At 53.9% G+C, this 14,734-nt stretch overlaps 2 protein-coding genes across 4 annotated transcripts in view; one reads left to right on the top strand and one right to left on the bottom strand.

Annotated features, from left to right (window-relative positions):
* TESC (tescalcin) overlaps positions 1–1,326 on the top strand; it is a 42,541-nt gene extending 41,215 nt beyond the window's left edge. For both annotated transcript variants that reach the window (XM_069497285.1, XM_069497284.1), the window contains one exon: positions 1,040–1,326. In XM_069497285.1, coding sequence (XP_069353386.1) covers positions 1,040–1,117 — 78 coding nt within the window. In that variant the 3' untranslated portion in view covers positions 1,118–1,326. The remainder of the gene's footprint in view (positions 1–1,039) is intronic.
* Positions 1,327–7,928: 6,602 nt separating this feature from the next.
* FBXW8 (F-box and WD repeat domain containing 8) overlaps positions 7,929–14,734 on the bottom strand; it is a 103,968-nt gene continuing 97,162 nt past the window's right edge. For both annotated transcript variants that reach the window (XM_069496910.1, XM_069496911.1), the window contains exons 9-11: positions 12,917–13,090; positions 11,219–11,329; positions 7,929–10,634 (exon numbers count right to left, since the gene is read on the bottom strand). In XM_069496910.1, the coding sequence (XP_069353011.1) occupies positions 10,490–10,634; positions 11,219–11,329; positions 12,917–13,090 (430 nt within the window). In that variant the 3' untranslated portion in view covers positions 7,929–10,489. The remainder of the gene's footprint in view (positions 10,635–11,218; positions 11,330–12,916; positions 13,091–14,734) is intronic.

Raw genomic sequence — 14,734 nt, 5'->3', positions numbered from 1 at the left:
TCCCTTTCTCTCTGCCTCCCCCGTGACACCAAGAACAGGTGCAGGAGACCGGGAAGTACCTGGGGGACTCTGGGCTGTGTGACAGTGGCCAGAAATACCCCAAGGCCTCCCTGCCACCTGGGTGCCCACGGGGCTCCGACTCTCCCGTTCCCAGCCTCCTGGCTGTCCCTGGAGACGCTGAGAGTGACAGCTTGAGAGTTTGATGTTCTTACATAAGTGGGAGGCAGTGAGAAGTCACCCACACACCGTGTCCCTCCGTTCCTGTTGGTACCACCCCGCCATCTGTGGCCCCCGCAGGCCCCGAGTTGCCAAGGACGTGGCGGGCACAGTCAGGGGAGCGAGGGGGCTTTGGGGTCTGGGCCAATGGCCGTGGAGCCCAGACACCCGCGGGGCCTGGCCGGATAGGTTGTAATGGCAGTGCCAGCACCAGGTACCTGGCCAGAGACACGAGCTTTGGGCAGCAGTTACCCTTTGGGGGCAGGAGTTTGTCTAGAACACGGGTGACCCCTTACCCCAGGGAGGTCGTGAAGACCAGACCGCGGTGATGTTTTCATTAATGGTGATGGCCTAACGAAGCCTTCCAGCTTACAGGACGCTGTAAACCGTGACGAGAAGGACTGCATTGGAAACCCCCAACGTTCCGTGCGGTGGGCAGCACAGGCGGGGGGGGGGGGTCCCCACATTGTACTGACAAAAAGGGTTACGTAATTTGCATGAAAATCGCAGGGCCCGGAGTGGTAGGTGAGACTCAGATGACTCGCAGCTAAGAGCCTGGATTCAGTACTTAATAATAACTCGCTGTGACAATCTCAGAAAGCATCCAAATGTCAGAGCCAAATTAACCAGCACAAAGACAGATGGAAGTGTTTCTTCCTCGCTTAGCTCACAGCCTTGAGACGCGGCCCTCTGGTTTTCACCTGCCTGGAGCATCTCGGCTGGTGGCAGGAGAGGGTGGGTGGGTGTGTGGGTGGGGACCGGGGCCTGGTCCTGTGCAAGGCAGCGGCGGGGACACGCCCTGAGGCCGCTCCGTCCCTTCCAGATCTGGCAGGGGATTGACATCGAGACCAAGATGCATGTCCGCTTCCTCAACATGGAAACCATCGCCCTGTGCCACTGACCCCCCGCCTCTGCGGAGACACTGCACTTGGTCACACGGGGCGGCCGCCCCCCGCGCTGGCACGGCCGAGGCCCGGAGGGGCAGCCTTTTGCTACGGCTCCTGTAAATAGCCAACACCCGTCCGCTCATCTCATGTCTTGTAGGGTACGGCACGTGGGACTTCGCTGTTTTTATCTCTAATAAAAAAAAGAAAAAAAAAAGGTTTGCTACTGATCCTGGCTTCTGTCGGTTCCTCACGTCTCTTAAAATGGCCTGGTCATTTGGTGGCTCGAGGCTGAACATGAGGAACAAGCAGTGGCCGTGTGATTTTCAAAGGCCGGTTTGGAGGAAGGACTTGGTGGCATTTATGTTGGGCGACGTGTCTGCTGTCTTCCCCCTGTGCGTACCGGGAAGCCGCCTGCCTTCTCCACCCCGCGCAGCGGAATGAGCAGAAGTAGCTCCTGCTCCCAGGGGCTTCCGAGGTGGCCAGGACGGGGCAGTGGGGCTTCCTCGGTGTCGTGGCCACATGTCCAGACGGCGGAGAAGGCATCTGGATCCCTCAGCCGTGCCCGCCTCGGGTGTTTGCCCCAGCACATGCTGTGGTTCTGGGGGTGCGGGGACTCGAGTCCTGGCTGGTGACTTGGGACCTCCAGCTCCCGACCAGCTGGGGCCGCTCCTGGCCCCCTCTGGCAGGAAGGGGACCACCTGCAGGGCCCAGGGACTCTGTGGGCCTGGTGTGAGCGGCAGCGGTGGAGGCCGAGGCGGTGTCTGTCCCAGGTAAGCATCTCTGACAACTTCAGTTGTCACTTTCTGATTCGGGGACCGGCTGTTGCTGGGGTCACGGAAACAGAAGTGGCTCGCCTGGGTCAGCGGCGGCCCAGGAGTCGGCCGAGGGCAGCTCGTGCGGAACTTGTCTAGCCGAGGCCTGGGTGAGGCCGGGGCGACCCGCCCACTGTGACTTCTCCGGCTCCCCCGGGACTGGGGTGCCGGCGGCCCTGGGCGACGTGTCCCGAGGCTGCGCTGCTTGTCGGTGTGTGTTTTCCGGGCCCTTTTCGGGTAGTTACGTTTGCGATTTGCTCAGTCGCCTTATCGACACTCCCTGGGAGGCGCCTTTCTGGCCTTCTGCGAAAGTTGTCGTGATAACTGGCAGCTGCTCTTATGTGAGTTCCAGAGTTTTCCATCGTGGTTTTTAACATTGAGCGTGCTTTATCTTACTTCCTCGTGCCCACGCCTTGCGGTCCACAATTCAGAAGGTACCAAAAGCAGGCGGTGGAGTCTGCACCCCACGCCGGCCCCCCCGGGCTCCCCTCAGGAGGCAGCGACCGCAGCCCCTTTCTCAGATGTCCCCCCAGAGCCGTTTCCCACCCGTGGAGGCAAACGTGTGCACGGCCATTCGTAGTCGCCCTGCTTTTCCTGAGTGGGAAACGCTGAGGCTTCGGTGTTCTGGATGGAAACTTGGAATGAGAGGACGTGAGCCAGGGGCGTCTCTGCTCCTCCATCCTCCCACCAGGCCTGACCCTCCTAGTTAGCAGGCGCAGGGAGTTCTTCTGGTGCAGCCCGGTATAAGCGAGGTCACCCTGACACTGTCCCAGCAGATGGCGGCTCGTGCCGATGGCTGCAAACGCGCCGAGCCCAGAGTGGGGCTGGGACCCCAAATCGCCAGCCTGGTGCTGGGCCTGCCCGGGCTCAGCGGGAGCCCGGTGGGTAGTTGTCACAGCCAGTGCTCCACGGAGCTATGCTGCGGGTGACCCGCTCCGGCGGGCACACTCCTGCCCTGACGCTCGGGGCCCGGGATGATTCCGGGTGTTACACAGATGAACGTTTACTTCGACGGGTATATTCTTACTGTAATGTGTGCGAGAAAAAGTGCAACTTCACAGCACATCAGGGGCTCCATGGGTGGCTTGTTGCTTCGGATGAGATGAAAGTTGGTATTTACATTTTAAAAAACAGCGCAGCGAGTTTGAGGGCCGTGTGAACACGCTGCACGAGATAGTGCACACAGCACTGGGAAGGGGTGGCGTGTGGGTTAAGCACCACCTCTGGGGCAGATGTGAAGCTGTGGCTGGGAGCTCTGGCACACGTGTTGTCACTGTCATTGGTAAGCGGCTGGCTGACCGGGCTGGGCTCTCCTGTGGCCTCTGCTCTCCCCATGCGGCAAGTGGTGGCTGGAGGAGCAGCTCAGTCTCTGGGTTAGTGAAGACCAGGGTCTGAAGGCGCCTCTAGAGCTCTGCTTCTCGACTAGGACTTAATTCACTATTCAGAGCAGTGGGGCAAGGACAGAAGCCTCTACTTCCTACCCTCAAGGTGTTAGCCATGTTGTGGGAGAGTTGAAGCCCTGGAAACTTCCAAGTAGAGCCCAAGCGGTTTCCTGAAGCGGGAAATGGCATGTGATCTCCCTTGCCTCCCTGTGCTGTCCCCTGATGCTTCGGGTCCTCTTGGTGGTGTCACAGCTGCCAGGAGAAGAAATCTGGAAAGTCACTAGGACAGCCCAGTGGGGGATCGGTCGTCTTACTTAGCTCTTGTCCAGGTGGAACCTCCCTCTCCCGGCCTCCCCAGGCTCCCTGCCCGGCCTGTGCGAATGGGACAGGGCTGCAGCAAGTGCTGGCATTGCCACCCTAGGCCTGGTTTTTTTGGGACTCTCCCAATTCACTTCGATTTTGTTCTTTCTTTTGCGGGAGACAGTGTCTGGTTCCATTGCCTTGGCTAGAGTGCAGTGGCTTCGTCAGAGCTCACTGCAACCTCAAACTCTTGGGCTCAGGTGACCCTCTTGCCTCAGCCTCTCGAGTAGCTGGGAAAACAGGCACATGACACCACACCTGGCTTATTTTTCTATTTTTAGTAGAGACGGGGTCTCTCTCTTGCTCAGGCTGGTCTTGAACTCTTGGCCTAAAGCGATCCTCCTGCCTCGGCCTCCCAGAGTGCTGGGATTACAGGCGTGAGCAACCCTGCCAAGCTTGATTTTGTTCTTTTTGACAAAGGCAGTTCGTTAGTGTAAAATGTTTTTATAAGTAATCACCTTCCGTCAGCCCCTGTGCCCCGAGTCTTAGTTGGCAGTTGTGGCCACAATGGGCACACGTCCGAGGCCACAGAGGACCTGCCTGGTGTCTTTGAAGCTTTGGGCCACGGCATATCTGAACAGCTAATTAAATGAGGCTGATTCACCGAAAGCCCAGTCCAGGCTGCTCAGAAGAAAGCTCACTTGTGCGCAGTCACCGAGGGTGTCCTCTAATTGGCAAGGTGAGGGCTTATTTCCTCAGAGCGTGGGCTGCAGGATTCTCCTGCCCAGCTCCCAGCGTGCCCTGCGTCATCCAGGGAGCAGTCAGGGCTGGCTACTCGGTTTGTTGGTGCAGACCTGGTTCTGGAAGGGGCAGGCTAATTCCCCGGCGGCTTGTGGTCTTGTGGGGCTGCTGGCCTTGGATTGGCAAGGACAGAGGTCACGGATCTCAGAACGGCCCCCACCTGGGCAGCGGGGTTTGTGCCGCAGGATGCAGGCAGGGGGCTCGGAAACAGCTTCTGTCACCTGCTGGACTGTCGGGTTTCTGCTTGTACCTGGGAGGGAATTTCTGGCTGCATAGACCTGGACGCATGTGCGGTAGCCCCCTCCCTCGTCCCTTTACAGGGACATGACTGAATGACGGGGCACACCTCAACTGCAGCAGCCCAGAGAGGGTGACGTGTGTGTTCTGAAATGTGGTCTAAAATCAGAGTTTGATAAGTCAAACAGCCACACAGGTTAGCAGTCTTCCTTCTATCGGAAATGTCACTGGTGACTAAAAGGAACTTGGCAGAACTAAGTCAAATATTTGCAGGAAGCTGGTAAGTTCCTATTTGAGGGCCACAGGCCATGGGAGGAGAAAGCTGAGCCGGGAAGGTGTCCCCTCAGCCTGCTGATGCCAAGGGAAGGTCACCTGCCTCTGTCCCCGACGGCGTCAGCCATCTCCCTGCCAGCAATCGAGTCGAAACGGGCTCTAGTCCTGTACTGCCACGTTACCAAGGGGGAAAGTTGGCTTTTGGAGGCTGAAAGAATACGGCGATTTGACACGACCACGCTAATTTGATAGGTTTACAAAAGGGCTGTGTGATGGAAATCGAATACGAGCAGCTCTGGGGACCCGTTCTGCAGCCACGGTAAACATGAATTATGGAGAAGGGAACAGAGTAAGATGACAGCAGCTTCCAATTCTGGCCAAGCACCCTCTTAGGGAACGGATTATTGCTAGACTTGAACAAAACAATTCTATTATTTTCTGGGCCGAGGGACTGGGACGTTCTATTTGTGCTTTGCTAATGGGAGATGGGTCATCGACGGGTCTGATCCTTGTCACTGAGCAGTTAAATCTGTCCCCACCTGCCTGCAGTTAACAAGGCCGAGGATGAACTCCGCCGTGCGGGAAACGGCACCGTGTGACTTACGTAGGCTGATGGGGAGTTAAAAATACAAGTTGCCTTGCCGGGGGTTTTGCGCACACCTGCCTTACAGGCTGTCCTCCCACACACCGACCTTGGGGAAGCCGGGAAGTTCAGAGTGGGAGGAGCCGGGACGTAACCCCAACTCACCAGGGCATCTGAGTGCTGCTTTTGTCTCGGGCTCTTCCAGAATCTGAACAAGTGCCAGCAGGGGTTTGGCCGCGGATGAACCTGGCCCCGGGGCCGGGGGACTCAAGACTCTGACAAGGACACGGTGGCCACTCAGCCTTCTAATCTGTTGAGCGAGTCAGCAAGGGACTGAGCTCCGGTCTAAAAGGGGATGTGCCAGCACCCCAAGTGTGGCTCTGATGGGGCGGCAGTGAGGTTCAGGGACGTGCTGAGGTGCAGCTTGCTGCCACCGTCTCGGAGAAACACAAGGCAGCGTTTGTCCTGGCAGGGGCGAGGGAAGAAGAGACACGGCCTGATGGGCTCAGCTGGGGGCACATGGGGGTGAGTGGGGGCCTCCCTCCCTTTCTGGGGGAAGAAAAGGCCCCCGGTGCGGAGCAGTCGAACGGCTGGTTCTGGAAGCCACGTCGAGCATCAGAGGCCGAGCGCCGGCCGGGCCCACATGGCAGCGCCACAGCCCAGCGAGAGGGAGTCCGCCGCTGCGCATGAGAGGCGGCCCCTGTCCAAGTCACCGCAGGCCGCTGCAGCAGGAGCCAGGTGACCATCTGGCCTGGCTGCGAGGGTGAGGCGGGCAGGCCCGGCCAGCCAGCACCGCAAGCTCGCTGCTGCCGCAGCTGCTGCTCGGAGCAAAGGCCCCGGTCAGGAGCAGGAAGCAGGAGACAGCCCTGTGTGAGCCACTGCCGTGTCCTGCCCATAATGACAGCCACCACAGTTGTCACGAAAAGGCTGCACTCTCCCAGCGGAGGCTGTTTCGCTACAGCTACGAGCAAAGTTGCCTCGTGGTAGCATTTGCCACCCTAACAAGGGGCGTGGGAAATACTAGTTCTCAAGGGGGAAGGCGGTGGAGAACTTCATCTCGGGGGTTCGTCCACTTTCCCTTTCAGAAAGGACCAAAACCCCACTCTTGGGGAAATGCAGGTTTTCCTCCGATGTGTGGAAATCCGAGCAGCCAGCCAGGCCGAGTCCCACCTGGTGGGGGAGGGTGATGCTGTCCCTAGGACATCTTTTAAACGTGAATTACTGCCCGGGCAACAGCAGCACCAAGACAGCACATGGCCTGGATTGAAAAGCACAATCTGGTGGCAGAGAGGACATTCTCGGGGGGGGGGGGGGGCTGTCCCCTTCAAGAACGTAATGAAAGAGAACCATACTTCTCCCCTGGAAAGCGCCCTTATGTACAATCTTACAAACAGCAGGTCGTTTCGTTCGAGGTCGTGGTGGTGTGATGTTGAGGAGGAAAAATCCACGCCCGCCCATCTGTGTGGAGTGTGCCTGTTCTCCCCACGTCTTCCCGGGTTTGCTCCACGTCCTCCCGTTTCCTCCCACCTCCCAAAGCTGTGCACGTGCGGTTCGCTGGCGTGTCTGCGTGGTCGCGGTGTGAGTGGGCCCTGCGATGGCGTGGCTTCCTGGCCAGCGTTGGTTCTGGCCTTGTGCTCTGAGCCGCCGGGATAGGCTCCGGCCACCCACTACCCTGCACTGGAATAAACAGGTTGGAAAATGAAGGAATGAATACAAATTACTGTAACATAAAAGTTTGTAAAGTCTACCATAATTGTACACACAATAAATGACGCAGTAGGAAAGCGCTCAGTGAGCCCGTCCACATTTTTTTTAGGGGTGGGGGTCTCATTATGTTGCCCAGGCTGGTCTTGAACTCTTGGGCTCGAGCGATCCTTCTGCTTCAGCCTCCTGAGTAGCTGGGACTACAGCTGAGCACTGGTATGCCCACCTTGATTTTGACCTGCATGGCAGTAAGGGGTGCTCCTGACAATGTTTGCTCTGCAAACATTTATTCCTTGATTTCACCCCCCACCCCTACAGCCACCCTCACTGATTCACTAAAACTTGGGTAAATACTGACTGTATTAATTTTTGTTAAATGTAGGTATAGCTCACATTTAATTTCAGTGTTTAATATTAGAAATGTTTGGTCTGAACTTCCCAAGTTTGGTGATGTTTTTGTGACCAGAAGTGTGCTGCAGAAACTTAACTCTTGTTTATATCTGTTAGCCTCTGGTAAAATTGGTTTCGTTATACATTGTTTCGCTTAAAGTTGGCCAGGACTTACAGTACGATGCTGTGGGTTGCTTGGATCCTGGGCTAGGACCCCTGTAGCGGAAGTTCTGGGACCAACCACTCAACTGTGGGCTGCAAAACAAGGCCATCATGGGAGGTAAGATTTCAGGGAATTGGGGGGAGAGGAGGTAATACCAGGGTCTTACCATAGTCCACCTTGGCCGCATGTTAAAATAACTGGAGCAATATATAAATTCAAAGCATTTAATATGCGAACTCAACACACAAGGTAGAAAGCAAGTCCTATAGTCACATGTTAAGACACGGGAGCCTCCGGTGGTCGGCCCTCGGGCTCCCGCGCGGCATATTTGAGTCTCTTCTGTCTCTAGTGGAGACGCCGGGTGGAAGAGTTTGAGAAGCAGAAGAGCTAAAGAAGAAAAGCAGATGATAAACCCACTAAAGACTCAACGCGAAGCGGCTCCGTCAGAAAGCCACGGGGTAAAGTAACGGTAAGCGGGGGAGCAGTCGCGCCGGCCTGCCGAGGGATTTTGAATCGCTGGGTGTCGGTTTGTAAGGGGGTATTTATCCTCTGGCCGTCATTATTCCAGAACGTTCGGGTTTCCAGCAGCAAACAGTGCCTGAGGCTGGTGTTCTTGAAGATTACAGTTTGGTCCAATGCATTCTCCTTCAGAGAACCCGGGCGGTTTTCATGAATGGGAGGGATGTTCTCAGCAGGCTGGGGGGGGGGGGGGGGGGGGGGGAACTGCGCCTGTGACGCTTTTCACCCTGGACCAGCTTTGGCAGTGAATAATGGTAGGTTTAAACTACCTTCAACTTGGGTAAAAATTTCTGGGTCTAATTTCTTTTGAACTCTTCAATAATCTCTAATTGTTGCAAAGCTAGGGAGGGGAGAGTGTACCTGCAAGATCAGACTGGAACAGACTGCTTCCAGAGAAGAAAAACACCCTCCCCAGAGCAGCGTTCCGGCTGCGCTCGGACTGTGGAGAAAGGAGGGGCAGGCCTGAGGCGAACCTTCTACAGCGAGCTCGCCAGAGGTCAGTCCACCCCATGACGAGGGCAAATAAAACCGTGCATTTGCTCAGGGCAGGCCGGCTTCACTTACAATTTGGTGGAGAAGCAGCAGAAAGCCCTCGGGCCAGTCTGCCTGCGCGGAAAGCAGTGCTCTCTGGGGCCCGGGGAGGTGATGCTTCCCAGTCGAGCTCCATTTTCCCACGTGGCTGGAGACGGATGTTTAATTAAGCAATCTGAACCACCTTCCCGACTGGAAAGTTCCAGGCCTCCCCAACAGTATGCACCCGTGTGCAACAGAGAAGCCCCATTTTTGTCATGGGCTAATGTGAGCCAATGATCTCTCCGGGGCAGGGACTGTACTTCGGCCCGAGCTACCTCCTCTTCTGTTCCTCACGGCCCCTTGAGCCTTTCTGCTCAACCAAGAGTTGTATATTTTGTCTCTTTAAAAACTGCTTTTGGCTTCATATTAACTATTGGTTGGTTTTCTATTTCATTAATATCTGCTTTTACTCTTATTTAACTCCTCTTTCTTTCTTTAGGATCACTGCTACCTTTTTTGAGCTTTCTGAGGTGACAGCTTGTTCATTTCCTTTCTACTAACAAAGCTGCAGCTCTTCCCAGTCCCTTCTGGCTTTACAGCCTGGGTTTTGGATTCAGCCCTTTCATTATTAGCCTGGTCTAGAGAGTTTATAGTTTTATTCTTTAAATCTAAGTTAATTCAAGAGTGTTTGGAATTTCCAGGTGTATGTTTTTGTTTTACTACTTTGCTTTTTTGTTGGTTTCTGATTATACTGCCTTAGGTCAGTGAATTTGGCCTGTGTGGTATCAGTCTTGGTGCAGCTGAGCTGTTTTCTGTGTGGCATTTGTACATGGTCTACAGGTATTTGAAAAAGGTCAAGGTTATTGATGATATTAAGTAAACCCTCCAAATCTGTAAGGTTTTTCCACTAATTTGATCTGACCACCCAAACCGTGAGGGTGGATTTTATTTCTCTTTGTCGTTCTATCAGTTTTTGCTTTGATATTTTGAAGGTGTATTAGGTGGATGCTGCTGCTGTTTAGAAAAGACCTAAATCAAGAGTACTGCAGTGCTGCTTTAGTACTCTGGAATTGGAAGTGATGTATCAAACTGGACAGTCCCCTCGAGCTGTCCTGTGCCATCTCAGTGGTTTAAGGTCAGGGTTCCCCCTCTCACTCACCGTCTGTGTAGGATCCCCTTCCATCCTATAGGAGGATGGCTGCTCAGTCAGTGAGTATTTAGAAAATACTAACTTTGTATCACGTACTGTAAATGCAACAGTAAACAAAATAGTCATTAAGGAAATAACTGTAGAAATATATAATTCTAAACCACGGTAAAAGCTGTGAAGAAAGAGTCCCGCTGTGTCAGCTGTACACTGGGCAGTGGCGGGGTGGGGGGCAGAGATAGAGCCTGCAGCTGTAGTGTACGAACTGAGGTGGGGGCATCACTTGGGGGCTGGAGGCACCTGGGAACGGAGGTTAAGTTTGAGTCATCAGCGCGGGGTAGGCAAAGCCACAGGACAGAGGAATAAGCCATGACAACTTCCAGCTTTGTAACAGGAATGAACTGGCAGAGGGACCAGGCGAAGGGGGTGCAGGAGCCTGTGCTGTCACACAGGTGCACCGGGGCTGCTTTCTTGCCAGCCACCCTCGGACACCAGTGCACAGCTCCCCTGTCCTTTTTAAACTTGTAAAATCTTTCTCCCTGTTCCTAGGTGGCGTGACTTCCTAAATACGGTCATTGGAAAAAGCCAGCGCGAGGTCATGGTTGTAGCCAGCCGTGGTGTCGGAGGACGAACGGCACATGGGAAGCGGGCTCTGGAAGGCCAGCTGGTCCACCGCAAACTCATAGGCGTGGATCAGCCCCCGGTGCCTGGAGAAAGCACAGAGACGACACCAGGTCAGCCCTGCATCATGGCCCCCTGACGCCTTCTGTCGTTGCAGGAGGCATTCGTTTCACAGTACCAGGTACGTCTTTGGGGCCCACAGTGTGTCAGACACCCCCAATCCCAGAGCTGAACGGGCAAGTGCACAGGTGCGAGGGGTGTATTAGTGCTGGAAGGCAAGGCCTCGTGGGGAGGATGCCCAGGAGCCAGGCTGGCAGTCTCATGAGCCACAGGTACCCGAGTCCACCACACTCAGGACTGAGCCTTGTCACTGTGATAGACTCTGGTGATAGCAGGTCCCCAGGCCCTCTGAACCTCGGACCCCTCGGTGTCAAGCATGCCCCTCCCTCTCTGCACAGCAGCGCAGCGAGCCCACGCCACCCTGCACCTGCTGCAGCCAGGCGCTCAGTACAGGTCACGGGCTACTGTCACTCCACCTTTTAAAGAGACTGGCCCCGGCTGAAGGGATGGCCCATAGGGGGCAGTGGGGCACAGGGGTTTCTAGTAATAAATCAGCCCAAGGTCCCCCTTTCTGAACAAGTACAAATCCAGCCCGGACCCACCAACTGACCTCTCGTGCGTAGTGAAGTTATCCAGGTCGGCGTTTCGCACCACCCTCTCGTAGGGCACGTTGGCTGTGATGAGGCTGTGGTTGTTGAACGCGATGTGACGCACAGGGTGTCTGGAATGCAGTCGGGGAGACAGCTCTCGTGAGGGCAGGTGCCACCGCACCCAAGTGCAGCCTACGTTTGCTGGGGCAGTGTCTCGCCAGTTCCCAGAGCCAGTGTGAGCAAGACAGCTCTGTGCACTATGCTGTTAAGTGGAGACCTGTCCCAGCTCTGCCTTCCTGCTCAGAAGGCCCGGGGTAAGTCCCTTGAGCTCTACTAGCCTGGTTCCCCATCTGTGGGGTATATTTAGTGTTGATCCATAAATGCCACCCTTCTCCCAGAGTCTGGAGGGCGACACACGTACTCTGGCTTGTGAAAGTATATTCAGAAAGTCTTGGAAGAAAATGGCTTCGAGTCTGTCTAACACAGGCTTTCGTTCGCTCCGCTGAGCTGGGACACACTGGTTAAAAAAGATGTAGCACAGAGGTAGCTGCCTGCCCTCAGAGAATGTCCTAGCCAGTCAAGGAGGTCAGATAAATTCCCATGAAATACGGCCAACGCTTCTGTAGCCTAAGAGATGCTATACAAGAGGGGAGGGCCGGGGGCAGGCTTCTTTCTTGCAAGTGATGGAGGTTACAGAGGATTTGGGCACCCACTGGAGGGAGGCGATAGAGGACTTAGCTAGGGTGCCATGGGCCCAGGACAGGGGAATGTGGGGAGAGAGACTCCAGAGGATAGAAGAGAACAACTGGTAGTAAGAACCAGGCTGACTGGCAGTAGCACCATCAGTCAGGGGAGGACCGGGGGGATTGGCTAAAGTGGACAGGACTATACCCTGGGGACGACCTCACTTACCTGGGCCTCACCTGAATGGCCCATCTGAGGGAGTGTAGGCCTAGGGAACTAACCCAAGGGGCGGGCCAGTCAACTTTTAAAACAAATACTGGGGTTCCTCAAAGGCAAATGCTTCTGGAGTCCAGTGTGGGAGTTTTCGTTGCCTTTTGGCACCACCTGGTGGCAACTCAGTGTATCACCATGGGTATCAGAGAGAGGGTCGATGTACCTGTCTCTGTGATGCCATCAGCCTGTGCTTGGGACATAAAGGTTGAAATTACACATTTCTCCTCCGGACTGAAGGTATTCAGGCTTCAGCTAAGTGCTCTTTTATCTAAAGTGGGAGGAAAGTCAAGTCCATGATCTTTGAGCAGAAGCTCCCAGTTACACAGGACATGACTCTGGAGTGGAGGGGGGCGGGCCGGGGGGCCCATTCCTTCCCCCTGTGGGCAGCCTGCACCTCAAGGGGGAGTCTCATGGTCAAGCTTCCTACATTTTTGAGTTACCTTTCCTGTTTATTAAGATGGAAGAATCCTAAAATAACTAGAACAGCACTTGCAAGAAACGTGGGCCTGAAGAATAACCACCAGGTATGAATTACAGCAGTCCTAATGATGTCAGAACTGCATCGTCTCTGACCAGCACCATTTCTAAGCCTCAGTTTTCTCATCTGAAAAATGGAGACAGCACAGCTGGCTCCCAGGCATATGGTGAGGACGCATCCAGCGAGGCCTGGGAGGCGTCTGGCACAGTGCCTGGCTCAGGGGGCACCGGTCCCGTCTTGACTGTTGCTGCTGCTACTAAAAACTCCTCGGGAGCCACCTTACCTGGAATGCACCTCCCAGAGCTTCTGGTTCATCCGATAATCCCACACCGACACCAGGCCTTCCTCGCCTCCACTCACGATTTTCCAGTCGTCCATCTGGACAGCAGAGACCCCAAGCTGGTGGGCGGACAGTGACAAGGCAATTTTATCCGTGCGGAGGTCATGGATCCTCACCCTGGAAGGGCCAAGAAGAGCAGCAAAGGGAACTGGGATTAGAGCTAAAGCTTGAAATTACAAATGCCTCTTCAGTTGTGCTGGTCTGTGCACAATGATCCTTTGTACAACTCCTTTGGGAGATACAAGTTTGACATTAGATGCTGGTACCCAGTCAGTGTGCTGCCTGAAAGTATCCACAACCATTCATAATTGCAATGCTTTAAAAGTACACAGAACAAGAAAGACCAGGCCGAGGATGTTGGCTGCCCTGATGCCCACTTAGGCTGCTCAAGGGGGAAAAGGAAGTCGAGGTCTGACTGGCTCTGTGACCCCACACGGGGGCTGGCCTGAAAAGCCCATCCCAGGGGAAAGGTCACCACCCAGCACGGCCATTTTGCTGGTGGTATAATAACCTGTTAAGGGCAAGGATACATCAGCTCCACACCCCAAATCCTTGCCTGGCTAGGGAAGTACCACTTCTTGGGGCATTTAATTCAGCCTGGTGACTCCATCACCATCTTGCTGAAAGTGAGTTTTCAGAGCTGACTGAGCACCGCAGTGCTGGGGAAGTGACTGCCAGCGTCCACGTACTCTCGAGTCTTGAGATAATCACTTTAAGAGCCTCTTTAAAAACTTTTATATGCTAAATTTTCACAAGGATAAATTAGATAATGAGACAGAAATCTCTTAGCCACTACAAACACCACCATACTTACTATTAGTTCCAGAAATGAGGTATAAGAGCTAAAATTGAATGTGGCAAAATTTAAGCAAATTAATGAATATAAACATTAACAGACCCTACAACGCAAGTCAAAAGATCCTACCGTACCAAGGTTGAAGGCATTATGAGGCTTTGGTTTTTAAAAACAGAAAGGGACTCGCCTGTGGGCACTCTGAAAGAAAGGGATACAGCGAACCATCAGAAGGCATGTGAGGAGCCCAGACACAGGCCCACAGTAAGGTATCGCGGCACAAGCAGACAGGCAGCGTGTAGACCCTGACACGTGGGACAAACCACCTGCTAACAAGAGCTTCACATGATCACAAAGCAAAACTGAGCATGTGCTACACAGGAAATGCACGTTTGCAAGTGACAGGACATTACAATTCCAATACTAGAAAAGGTTGATTCCAGGGCAAAAAGCATTAGGTAAGAGCACTTTTAACAATGGAGAACACAATTTACTAAGTGGTAAAAGTTGCCTGGAAAAAAAAAAAAACTACATGGACTTTTTTTGGGTAGGTTTTGTTTTTGAATTGTTTCTTTAGTCATTATAATCAAGTTTTGTTTGTTAAATTAATTTTTAAAATCTCCAAATTGGAAAACAGATGAATAAATGACTTTCCGGGAAAATAGGAATTACCAAAACTGACACCCTCCGCCCCCAACAGATAAAATAACAAGAGCAAGCTGGGAAAGCTATCAAGGAACATTAGCCCTCACCAAACAACAACAGGTGACCTTGGCCGAACTTGTAAGGAAGAGCTATCTCCAGCGCTATGTAAACTGTCCCACAGCCTAGGAAAAGGAGGACAGTGTCCAAACTGTACACGAAGCCAGCACTCTATTACCACAAACCCAACAGAGCACGGTAAAAGAAAACTATAGACCGACTCCGTGGCAATATGCCACAAACAAGTGGAATCTAAAGAAAACCAC

This window comes from Eulemur rufifrons, chromosome 21 (assembly GCF_041146395.1).
Source record: "Eulemur rufifrons isolate Redbay chromosome 21, OSU_ERuf_1, whole genome shotgun sequence".
Classification (NCBI taxonomy): Eukaryota; Metazoa; Chordata; class Mammalia; order Primates; family Lemuridae; genus Eulemur; species Eulemur rufifrons.
This window is presented reverse-complemented; position numbering and strand designations above follow the sequence as displayed.